At 56.7% G+C, this 12767-nt stretch overlaps 1 protein-coding gene across 6 annotated transcripts in view; it reads right to left on the bottom strand.

Annotated features, from left to right (window-relative positions):
- The window catches only part of PTPRF (protein tyrosine phosphatase receptor type F), an 87737-nt gene that overhangs the window by 43196 nt on the left and 31774 nt on the right, over positions 1–12767 (bottom strand). For 5 of the 6 annotated variants that reach the window (XM_042950659.1, XM_042950663.1, XM_042950661.1 and 2 more), the window contains one exon: positions 7147–7335. In XM_042950659.1, coding sequence (XP_042806593.1) covers positions 7147–7335 — 189 coding nt within the window. Of the gene's footprint in view, positions 1–7146; positions 7336–10483; positions 10587–12767 lie in introns of those variants that run through there. The other variant, XM_042950662.1, reaches the window with a different exon arrangement.

Here is a 12767-nt window from a genome sequence, read left to right as displayed (position 1 = left end):
CATGCCATGCTGAGAAGTAGGACTGGTCAGGGGACCCAGTTCAGACCCTGAGCCTATATGCACACAGAAACTCCCAAACCTGGAGTCAACACCAAGCCCCAGCGGCAGGGACATGAAGAACTGGTACAGGCTGACAGGACGGGTGGGGGGTCTGCAGGGTCAGTCCCGTCCTTGGAGGGTGATGGACAAGACGCCCCACAGGGAGGCAGCTGTTCCTCAGCCCAGCTTCCGTCCTGAGACCACCCTGGCCCTGGACTGAGGGGTCTAGAGGTACCCGAGGACGCTGAGAGACGTGTGAAGAGATGAAGTGAATAAAATCAGTGCAGAAGCAACCATTTTACAGCGTGGCTGCTCCAAGCCAGACACCGCCCAGACCCCTGTCTCCTCCTCTAAATCTCATGAGCCCTGAAGTGGGCCCTGGCCCCGATTTAAAGATGAGGAAGCAGACTTCTGAGAGATGGATTGATTTTCTGAAGGTCACACAGGTGAGTCAAACTCGCACCCAGATCTCTGAGTCCAGAGTCTGATTTCTGAAGCCCCAGGCTGCGGGGCTCTGGAAGCAGCCGGGGCTGGCAGGTCATTTGATCTGGTCACAGGAGACCCTGGTTATTCTGTGTTACTGCAGCACCTACACTAAAGTCTTCACTGCATGTTCCTCCTAGCGTGTGCTGAGCTAACGGGATTTACAGGATGGTCCTCACCCTGTCCTAGGGCCAGGAGGTTAAAAGGAAGTCAAGCAGTCATTGAGGGCCCCAAGAAAAAGGAGCTTCTTGGGAGGCAAGGCAAGGCAAGGCCTGGTCACGCTGCCCCACTTCCTGGGAAGACTCTCCATCTGTGACCGGGCTTGGGGATCAGCACTTGGCTTCGCTGTGGGAGCTGACAGGGTCCCTTCTGTGGGGTTGGCCTGGAAGGCCCAGGAAGCAGGGCTTGCCATCCCCGAGGCAGGGCTCAGTGGAGTTATTTCTACAGTCCAGACTTGCAATGGATGAGTCCACAGGAGGGAATGACCAAGAGTGGAGGTGTGTGGTGGCCGGTGGTGCTGAGGGGACCGGAGCTGGAGATGAGGAGGCTGGAGAGGTCGGGATGGGCATGGGGGAGGTGACGGACTGGACGGGATGGAGTGGTGGTGACAGCAGTGGCGTGGCGTGGCGTGGCGAGATGCACGGACAGCATTCTTACCTCTGATTGGTGAACCACCTGGCGAGGTAATTTGAATGCAAATAAGATCAGAGAGAAGCATTAGTACAAAAGGAAGGAAAGCCACAAAAAGCCAAACCAGATAAAATAAAACATGAGAAAGGGCCTTAAATACACGGAGAAATCGAGGCCCGAGTTAGGCCGACGCAGGTGACAAGTGCGCAGGCACCAGGCTGAGCCAGGCTGAATGCAGGTGAAGCTGTGTCCCCCGGGTCACTGGCACTGCTCTGAGGAGGTGAGGGAGGGTGGGGCCGGGGATATCGGGGCTGGAGGTGATGGGACTCAGGAAGGTGGAATCAGGGCTCCTGCAGACCCAGCTGGCTGAAGCCAACGAGGGGAAAAGTGAATAAAAGTAGTAGCAACCCCACTCCTTAAGGGCACCTAAATTTCATAGGTGGGTAAGATTTCAAAACAAAGCACTTACCAAAAGCAACCAAGGAGGTTAAGCACACAGAAAGGGCTAAAGGGAGGGCCTGCCACAGGCCACCACCACCAGGCCAGGTTTCCCTCAAGCAAAGCAGACATACCAGCCAAGCCCCACCATGGCACTCGGGGTGAACTTACACCCCAGTAGCAAACGCCTTCTACAGCCCACTCGACCCTGCTCAAAAGCGAGTAACTACTGAGTTTACCCCCAACCTGACTGGTGAGAGCCAGAGGCCGGTGTCCCCTCCCTGCCTGTTCAGTGCTTCAAGCCCAGAGGGCCAGACGCACACCTCCAAATGCCTGTTGCAGGGTGGTTACGAGGTCTGAACAGCTGCCTTCCCAGCAGGTGCCTCCTCTGAGGCTGTGTTCGGGCCCCATCTTCTACCTCCGCCTCATCCAGAGGAGTGAGGAGCCTCCGGGCGAGCCTGGGCCCAGGGCTGTCCACCCTGACCCTCTCTGCCCATTGCTACGGGAGGGAAATATGCCAAAAGACAAATCAAACACTGATTAGTCTCTCATTAAACTCGATGACAACTGCCTAGGAGGAATTATCCGTGTTCACACGGGAAAGATGAAACAAGCTGAGGAACAGTAAGTGACTTGCCCAAAGCCCAAGGTCACATGGCCTATAAGTGAGGTCGCAGGAACTAATCACGTCTGGTGCACAGCCTCCCCACTGCAGATACAGAGGCTGGAGGGGAGGTAAAGGCAGCTGCTGGGACCTGGGCTGGGGGTGTGAGGGGCTGCAGAGAGACTGGGAAGAACCATCATCACAGTGATCCTCCAGGCATGGTCCAGGGGACCTTTAGTGGCCCTGAGACCCTTTCAGAGGGTCCACAAGGTCAAAACAATTTTCATGATACTAAGAAGTTATTTGCATTTTTCACTTTTGTTGTCTTGTGAATATAGAGTGGAGTTTTCCAGAAGCTCCGTGAAGTGTGATACTGCAACAGAGCAAATGTGGAAGCAGATGTGAGAATCCAGTGACCATCTTCGATCAAGCCCCAAATTAAAGAGATTTGTTAAAGTGTAAAACAATGCCACTGTCCTCGTGAAATGTTTGCTTGAGGAAACATAATTATTTTTCACGAAAACATATTATTTAACGTATAATGGTTTTTTTAAAAATCATTTTAAAGTTTAAATATTTAAAACCTTTTCAGTCTTAATATGTAATATGGTAAATGCTGACAGGAAAAACCTCCAGAAACGAAAGCTCCTTGAGATTCTCTAATATTTACAATCGGAGGTGCTAAGACGAAAAAGTCAACAGCCACTGATCTACTTCTACAGTGCTTGCTGGACATGGCAGAGGGTGGCTGTGTAAATGGCCCAGGACTCGGACCCCTAGCTTCTGGCCTCTGCTCTCCCCAAACCTAACCTGCTGTGTGACGAGTCTCTGGACCTCTCAGAAGAGTCATTTCTCTACCAAACTGAAAGAAGAATGTGCCTTACCATTTCACAAGGTGGGTGTGGGAGACTGGCAGGGACCCAGGAGTCTGCATGGCTCCCGAGAGGTGCCAGTGTGCTGAGGCCAAAGGGAAATCATGACCATGCACCGCCAGTGTGCCCGCCTGACAGACCCAGACCCTGATGGGTGAAGAGGGTTGGGGGGCAGGCTCTTCTGGTCAGAGCTGGGCCAGCCAGCAGAGTAGGGGACTGCAGGCGTCCGGCCCACCCTGAAGCCTGCTCCACCCTTGGCTCTGGGTCCTATCTGCCAGAGCCGGTGGGCCTCCGCCTGCAGCCAGATGCTGGCATCTCTGCTCAGGCCCTGTAGTCTCAGCTCAGGTTTCAGAGGGTGTGGAAGGAGGCTGTGCTCTGGGTGAGAACGTAGCTGTGTGGATCAGGTTGTCCTCGACGGTGATGAGATGGCGGCTTGCACATTCAGGCCACTGAGCAGAGCATGGGAGGTCTCCTTGGCGCCCTGTCCGGGCTTGGCAGAGAGTGTGGGCCACCAGCTCCTTTCAGGACCCGGCAGTGGCTCTGAACCCCACTTGGAGACTGGCCCCTGCTAGCTGCTCCAGTGACACCATCTGCTCCTGACTTGATTTCCATTCTCCCTGAACTTGTCTCCATTCCTCCTGGGTCCACCATGGGCCTCGAGTTCAAATTCCCAACAGGCTCCTATGTCAGCACGTCATGTCACTTCAGTGAGGAAAGCACCCGTGGAGCAGAGCTCACACGTGAGTAAGGCTCACACCAGCTGCCTTCCTCTCCAGCTCCTGTTCCGGGGCCATGCCCCGTGACATGTGCTGTAGCTCAACCTGCAGGTGCCTGACAAGTTCTGGGGACCGGTCAGGGAGGGCCTGAGCTCTGGAGAGGATGGGGCCGTGGAACTCTGGAGGGCCTGCAGTGTCCAGCCACTCCCCAGGTCCCAGATTTGGTGTATGCGATACTAGAAGGCCTCTGGGTGACTGCACAGGGGGGCTCCCTGGCTCTGGATCTCCACGTGTGACCCCAAGTGACTCCCCTAAGTCAGCTGTAAAGTGGGCATGATAATCACAGCCTGTCCTACTTCTCAGGCTTGGGGAGAATCAAATGCAACAAAAGGCAGGAAAATACTTTGTGATCTGTCGGCGATGCGTAAACTGTGACGGTCCCTGTAAACGGCTGAGTGCTTGGGGGCCTGATTCCACTCCACTGAAGGGATATCCCTGTCATATGTGCAGGGCACCCTTTTAAGTGATAACAGGACAGGGGCAGCAGCGACTGGAGTGGAGGGCCAGGCAGCAATGGGGGAGAGAATCCTGTCTATCACTACAGAGGTGGGGTGATTGAGACCCCAAGGGTGTCATCCTAGGAACTGGACCCTGGGTCCACAACCCTCCAGGTGACGGCTTCCAGGTGGCAGTAAAGGTCAAACGAGGTCTTCCTCAGAGCTAAGAAGCAGGAGAGGTGGACATTGGTCTGCAGGAACAGGGCCCAAAGGTCACGTTCATGAAATAATTTATCAGAGATAAATTTATCAGAGATACCTGTCCTACAGGTGGGTTTGTGCTAGGAGCTGGGGGAGACCTTGCGGCTGCACGGCAGGGAGCCAGACCCAGGCCCTCCCTGCAAGCAGCACCTAGCCTAAGTGAGCAGAACAAGAGCCAGGCAGTAACAACACAGGGCGGGTGCGTCCTGAAGGAGTAGGCCTTACTTAGGCAGAGGAGGGAGAGGCTTCATGATCTGGTGAATTAGAGCAGAGGGCAAGGATGGGGTCAGGGTGGTTCAGGGCAAGTGGGGAGTGGCCACCGGTAACAAGAGCCCGGTTCACGGAGCCCTCCCAGTACCCGAGGCAGCAAACTACAGTTTCCACTGCTGTCGTCTCACTTAGTGCTTACTGTCACTCCGTTTTAATGGTGAGAAAACAGAAGCTCAGAGCAGTTAAAGGACTTAACAGAACTGCTAAGTTGGGTAGCTGAGATGGAGGAGGTAAAGCTGGAGATGTGAGCTGGGAAGATCGAGAGGGGTTCCGTGTGCCTTGTTCGGGAGCAGGTGCCCGGCCACTCAGGCAGTGAGAGGCCACTGCGGTTGTCGGAACATGGAGGCACCAAGGGGAAAACTGACAGCTGCTGGGGGACAGATTCCCGGGGGGAGCCTGGAGGCAGGGAGGGCAGTGCTCGGCACTGCGATATGGCCGAGGCAGCAGAAGGAAAAAGAGGGGTCCAACATGAGAACCATGTGGGTGATGAGAAGATTTGATTCTTCCTCAATGGAAGAGTCGGGGTGTGTCCCAGGTTTCGGGCTGAGGGGGCTGCCACTTGCCGGGAGAGGGTCAGGATGGGGGAGAAGGGTGTGGCTGTTTGGGAAGGAAGTCACCACTCATGGCGGCCAGGATGACACTAAGAAGGCAGATAGGTTTTTTTAGTCTAAAGCTCAGGTAAGCTGTGTGGTGCTGGAGAGACAGACCTAGGCATGCAGGAGTGGAGAGGCAACCTGAAGCTGCAGGAGCGGGTGAGCTGGCCTAGGGGAAGGCCCTGCCCGTGGGGCAAGGGCAGGGTGACAAGGGCTCCCCGGCTGGAGGAAGGAGCAGGGGAAGGTGAGGCCTCCGGGAAGACAGGAGTGAGAGGGAAGCCAGGGAGAAGGGGGGAGCAGCAGCCAGTGGAGTAACGGGCAGGCGCCGACTCACTGGGCAGTGAATGGGTGGCACAGGGCCTGGCATACAGTAAGCACTGCATAAATACTTGATGAACAAGCACGCAAGACAGTGTGCCTTCCCAGAATTGCTGCCACGGGCAGTCAGTGCCATTCTGGGGTGGAGGCCAGGCTTGCAGGGAAGACCATCTGCCTGTTTGGGGAGCCTGCCTGGGCGGACTGTGGGGAAATGCAGAGGAGCCGAACCATGCCGGCCACTGGGCAGCGCTGGGCAGCGGTTGCAAATGCTACCGGACCATTTCCTGCCTTGATTATGGCTGTTTTAATTAACTGCGTTACAGCTGCCTCCATCTTGTTGAGTTTTAATTAAATTAAATGAGCTAACACTTCGTAGGCCGTCTCAGGCGGCCATGGCTAGGGCCTGAATCCTGCCCTGCTGGGCAGCTCATCCCTCCCTCCTCCCCTGGGCACTGCAGGGGTGTCTACCTGATGGGAGGTAGCAGGGAGGGGCTGGAACCCCAGAGAGTGGCAGGGGCACCTCTAAAGCCTGCAGGGCCCTGAAAGGGTTAGAGTCACGTCCTCCTTTGCAGTGTTGACATCACAGCTGATGGGCAGCAGGGGCTCTGGTTGGTGCCGGCCATCTTGCCTGAGCCCACTGGCCTGCAGCTAGCAGGAGTTTCTGGACCAAGGTCTATCGGTCCAGCCCTTGCTGGCGGCAAATGCAGAACGCAGCTAAGCTGATTCTGAGCCTCCTTTCCCGCCTGTGCCGTTCCCACAAAAACTGAATCAATTATCCTGGCGGGAGCCTCAGAGGTGGATCGATCAATGGGGCGACACCTCCTGCCTGGTCATGACGGCATCCTTGCTCCCGGGCCTCCGAGCTGGCTCGACTGAGATATCCAGAGGAGACAGGTGGCCCTGGTGGCCAAGGGATGGCAGCAAGTCCTCCTGGCTCTAAGCTCCTGAGGTCCAGCCTTTTGAAACCTGATGCATAAAGCATCTTTGGCCTCTTGGCTAAACCCTGCTGTCTGGAGAAGTAAGGAGAAGCATCACGAAGGCCCCCTCGCAGGCCAGGCTATAGGAAAAATAGAGGACGAACGCCCATAGAGCACCCCTGCAGAGCCCAACGCTATGCTGGGGCACATCACTCATGCTGCAAGGAGCCGGGATGGACCAAAGTCTAGACTCTGATGATCCCAGGAAGGTAAAAGAATCACCGATGACTAGACCTCGCTGTCCAGCTCTTTCCTGGGCCAGGTGGGCCTGTACCAAGATCTGGCCTGCCCAGTGGATGCCCTCTGCATGGCTCCAGAAGGTCGGCCCCAGACTGAGACCTCCTGTGGCTCCCAGGTATCCAGGCCCAAGAGGGAAGGCTGTGTTTAGTTTCAGCTGGACACCTTTCCTAAAGTCTGTGCAGCCCCTTGTCCCTCACCCTCTGCTCACCTGAACGCAGCTGCTTGATGCGGCCATTGCTCGTGGCAGGGTCCACAGGGAGGAAGTCCTTGAACCAAGAGATCTCTGGATCTGGATTCCCGCCTGCTGCACACAGCATGGTGGCTGTGCGTGCCTTCTCCACCACCTTCAGCTGAGGCCCCATGTCGATGGAAGGGAAGCCAGAGGGCAGCTGTTCCTCTGCAGACAAAGGACAGACATGTGAGTTAGGGCTGGCACTGCCTGCCCTCTAGAACCCTCTGCTATGGGCAGCTTCTCCTGACTCCCAGGTTGGATGGCACCCTCAAGACCCCTGTCTCCCAATTCCTGACTTTTAAGGGTGGAGCCTGCTCCACGTAAGGACTGGGGAGTCCTGAGTCCCACTACCCAGGCCTGCCCTCTCTGGGGCTCAGGCGGGGGCGGGGAGGGGCTACAGTGGGGCCCGTCCTGCCCTGTCAGGGAGTTTCCAGGTCTGAGAAACAATGCCTCAGAGGGGAGATGTCAGCACTTATCTCTCTGGGCCCCGGGAAAAACAAGGATTGATGCTCTGCTGGCCACAGCAGAAAGTGCTATACAGATGCTGGGCTGCACGTGGCCCACAGCTCGTACGGCAGCACCCAGAGCCACAACTGAGCCCAAAAGCCCCCTGTGCTGTCTAATCCCCATTCCCTCTTCTGCACGTGCAGTGTCCCCTCCACTGTTCACATCTAGCCTCTAGCTCTACAGCATAGCAGAGCCCCACATCACAGCCTGAATTCTGGACCTGACTCTGGGTACCCCCTGCCCTGCCAATGACCCCTCACTCAACCCCTGGTCCTGACCCTGACCCATTCTCTACTGCAGTCGTGACCCTAACCCTCGTCCCTCACTCACTGGGGGCCGTGGTCAGGCCTGGGGACCATGTCAGAGCATGTGGAGGCTAAGGAGATAAAAAAACTCTATGAGGAGTTCACCAAAATTTGATGAAGGCAAAACCCTTCCCTGGCTGCCTTTTTCCATCTTGCCAGGGGTTGGCGACTCACATAAGAGTCAGTTCCCTGGAAGCAACAGGTATCAGCGCATCCTCACTCCTGCTGCACCTAGGCTTCCGCACACAGCCCCTGAGGGGCTGCCGGCACAGGCTCTGGACTAGCACAGGCCACATAGGGCTTAACCTCCACCACTAACTAGCTCTGTGACCTGGATGCATTACTAATCCTCTCCGTGCCTCCATTTATCTGGAAACAGGGTTCAAGTGCCTACCTTGTAAAGCCATCTTGAGGACTACATCTGATGATGTATAAGTGCTGGGCAGTGTCTGACACAGAACCTGCACCAATGAATATTAGCTGACGTTATCATTATAACTAGCAACGGCTAAGCCACCAGGGCAGACAGGTACCAAGGCTAGGGCCTGGGGCTGGTGAGAGGTCCTCCCCACCAGAGTGTGTGTGTGAGAACTGGGCAGAGTCTCTCCGTCGGTGTGGACACCAGGCACGCCCAATAGAGGATGGGAACACTGTCAGTCTTCCTCTGGGGCAGGGGGCGGGGGCAAGGCTCTATGGTGGCAGCGACCAGGATATAGCACCGCCTGGACCTTCCTCTCTTGGGCCCAGCACAAGATGGATGTGTTGGGACACTTGCTGAGGTCAGGCTCCTGTGCCGGGAAAAAGGCACATGGCATTCTCAGAAGCGATTCTAGAAAGTAAAGGCTTGAAAGGCTGGTTCTCCCTCTAGACTCTCAGGGAACCAGGGGGACTGACTGGGGAGGCAGGCAGGAGAGGAAGCTGGAGGAGCCCCAGTAGGCAGGGGCAAAACATCCCTCTATCTGCTGCTAGATCCCAGGAGAGGCCCTGCTAAGGTTCCAGCATCCCAAAAGCCCTCTGGGGCATCCCAAAAGGACTGTGGCCCCCTCAGGAGAGGGGGGTCTCAGGCTAGGGAGCAGTAGGATTCCCAGCACGGCCTTGCCTCCTCAGCCTCTCCCAGTAGCTGGCAGGATGCTTACTTCCCCATCTGCAGCCCTATAAATTCCAGATGTGAACCCAGCATCTCCTTGGCTGTAAATATGATCCCACTGTGTCCTGACTTTCAGCTCTGATTTTTAAAAGGAAAATGTTAAACAGTGGCAGGAAAAAGGAAAGTGGCAAGAAAACACGACTTGGGAAATACCAAGCAGGAAGCAGCCTCCTTTGGGTCTGCTGTCACTTGCTTTCACAGAAAGGCCAAGGCAGAGGCCCAGCCTGAGGGGCCCGCCCCCTACACCCTCCTTGCCCTTCCCAGCAGCTGGGGGACACTCAGGAGAGTGAGAGCCACCCTAGCCCACCAGGGTGCCAGTCCTGAATCCTACCCTGCTCAGTTCCTCTGAGCAGTGGGGGCACAGGGGTGTCAGGGCCTGCCAGAGTTCGGGCCCAGGAGTCGGCTGGTCCCCATCTCCACCAGCAAGGTAGATCAAGGGAGAAGGGAAGAAGCGCAAACACCTGCAGCCCCGTGTCCCGGAATCTACTCTGAATTCCTAACACGGGGAAGGTCTTGGGGATTTACGCCAAATTAAGGACAATTAATTTTCCTCCCTCAATTATCGCGCCCTCAATGGCTCCGTCCTTGGCTCAGATCATGCCTCAGGCACTGCCGCCAGAGCCTAAAACGGGCATGTGTGAAGAGCTGTCCATAAAACAGCGGGACCCAAAAGCCAGTCCCTTGTGCCAACTAGGCTTCTAGGCAGAACTGGGAAGGCTGCAGTTCTGCACCTCCAGCGGGGGAAGCGTGTCTCACAGGAGGACTCCAGCCCCTCGAGAGTGACCGCGCTGCTGTCTCTTCCTTCTACACTCCCCAGGAGGCCTCCGGCACATTCAAATGTAGCCAAGGTCAGCAGCTGTTTACTGATGCCTGTCGTGTGTCTGGCCAAGCTGGGCACTAGGCACGCTGGTGTAAACTGACCCATCCACTGGTCCGGCACATTTATTCTCTGCACACCCCCAGTACCCACAGGGATCAGGTCCACCATAGCCTGAAGCACTGAGGCTAAGGACCAGGGCGAGTCTCTCAGTCAGACTTCAAACGATCACTCCAAACCCATCAGCAATCAGGAAAACTGAGGCTCGGGTATGAGAAGTAAAAAGTTACAGTTATGGAGCATTTATTATGTTCCACGCACTGAGTTAAAATGCTTTAAAAAAATGAGTTAATCTTTGCCAAAACCCTATGTGGTAGATGAGTGAACGGGGGCTTAGACACCCGCCCAAGGTCACACCACTAAATCTGAGGTAGGGCCGGGACGACCCCCGGGGGTGGGACCCCGCCCAGGCAGGGCTGGGTCCTGGGCTCTCGGGAGGGGCGACCCGGGGAGCAGCGCCACCATCCTGCCACATACCACGCCCTCCGACGGCTTCAGGGCTCCGCGCTCCACAGAAGCCCGCTGCACACAAGCTGCACGCACCCACACCCCGATGTGTGGTCATCGAGTCCCCTCAAAATCTGTCCCCCCCCCCCCCCCCCCGCGGCTGCGGGTGGAGGGAAGGGCTCCTCCCCCTCCAGGCCACCCGGTAACCATGGCAACGCGAGAGGCGGGCTCGCGAAGGAAGGCTGCGCGTGCCCGCGTCCCAGCGGGCGCGCAACCGTGATTGGTCCAGGCAGCTGCCACCCCTCCGGCCCCCGTCTGGGTGGAGCGGGCGTGCCCCTCCGGGACCCTGTTCCTCCACTCCAACTCCCCACCTCTCTGCTTCCCCCCCCCCCCCCTTAGGCTTCCTTCCCGCTCAACCGCCCAACCGCTCAACCGCGTAACTGGGGTTCCCTACACCTGCCTCACAGCTCAGCCAGGCATTTGCAGTGTCTGTGCCTCTAGGGCGGAGGCCCTTCTGTTCTCTGAAAAGGGGGTCCTTGGGAGAGAAAGAGAAGTCCATGGGGCCTTTAAGGGGCTTCAGAGGTACCAGGGAGCCTAAGTCTCTACAGCTGTCTGTGGATTTCACCTGCACGCACAGGTAGGGCGCGCACACATTCCCAGGGCTCTCCCGCCAGGACCACTGTCTGCGTACTTGGGGTGGGTGCGCAGGAGTACATTAACGGCTCCTGCACCAAACTGCACTGGTCTTTAGATACTGCAACGGGAGGTCTAAACTCCTTCCCTGCTGTCCCCACTGGGCAGAGGAAGATGACAGGGTGTGTGTGGTGGGGGGAAGGGGGTGGAGGGAGACTAAGGCTCAGAGAGGGGTAGACACTTGGCCGAAACCCCACAGCAATGGTGGAGCTGCTTCAAATCCATGACTCACCTGCTATCTTGGTGGCTTCCTGGAGGAGGAGACAGTCACAAGAGTACTAAACCCTTGAGCATGGGAGGCAGGAAGAGATTTCTGGGGGGAGGGAGAGACTGCCCAAATAAAGGCTAGGGGGAGGGTGGGGGGCCAGTAGTAAGGTGAGGCTGGTTGGAGCTAAGGCAAATGTTGGGGTTCTGACAGATGAGGCCAGAGTAGGGGTGGACAGGGGATGGGCTTAGGCTGGCTGCGATGGCTGGAGGAGGGAGGCTGCAGAGGCCCCTACAAAGCACACACAGGTTTCTTTGTCCAGCTCAGCCTGGATGCCTCAGGCTGAGTCTGGGCCAGAGGGAGGGGGCTGCACCAGGGAAGCTGACAGATGGAGACGCCTTGCAGGGTCCTGGGGCGGGCAGCACCGTCTGTCAGCACGACCTTCTCACCCGTGTTTACCCAGCTTCATGGCGTCTCTGTGCACACGCAGGCACACATCGGCACACACGTACACAGGCTCCCTGGGGTGGCACCATCTGCAAGCCTGACCTCCTCCTCTGTGCATGAGTGTTGGGCCTGGCCTCACCCTGTCTCTGAACACAGACACCTAGAAACATGCACAGCCAGGGACCCACAGAGATATACATGGCGAAAGAGACAGGTGCAAAAATAGAAACCTCCACACGCGTATGGAGGGGCACCTGCAGTGACAAGCACCTGTGGAAACAAGACTCATGCAAGCAGATCCAGAGGCAGTGCACACAGGCACTCCACACACATGTGGAAACATGCAGTCAGAGATACACGTATGCTGAGGCACGTGTACCCAGAGACACGGGAAATGCAGAGACGTGTAGAGAAACACGAAGAAACGTCATGAGTAGCGGGGCAGCTGGTTCCCCCAACCCCTGTGCACTCTAAGGAAACCAAGGCCACCTTAAGCCTTGTCCCTGAGGCAGCTCCATCCTTTGCAGGGTTGGGGCCAAGACACCACCTATCAATTCAGATGCCTTCCCCAGACCTACAGTCTCCCCGTCTCCCAGCTTCCAAGCAGTAAGCGGGGGCCTAGGGAGCCTTGGGCCCATCTTCCTTCACAGCTTTCAGTCTCCATTTTCAGCTTTTTCTAAGAGAAAACTCCCACCTCTTGCAGCACTCAGATTTCATCAAACTTGGCATCTTAAAAGCCTGTTTTGTTTTTGAATCTGAGCTGTTTGGGGCCTGTCAGCAGCGAGAGCCCAAGAGTGGTAGTGAGAGCGGAGAGCAGCCGTGGCCTCCCCCTCCTCCAGGGCTTCCCTGGCACCTCACACTACCCTACTCAACCTGGTTGGTGAGGCCTCAGGGCCACACACACTCAAGTGAATCCTGGGGCTGTCCCTGAGCACACACCTCAGCAGCACTCTGGCTTCCCGGGCCCTG

Source organism: Panthera leo, chromosome C1, assembly GCF_018350215.1.
Source record: "Panthera leo isolate Ple1 chromosome C1, P.leo_Ple1_pat1.1, whole genome shotgun sequence".
In the NCBI taxonomy this organism is placed as follows: Eukaryota; Metazoa; Chordata; class Mammalia; order Carnivora; family Felidae; genus Panthera; species Panthera leo.
Note: the sequence above shows the minus strand (reverse complement) of the source record. Positions and strands in the feature narration are given on the sequence as shown.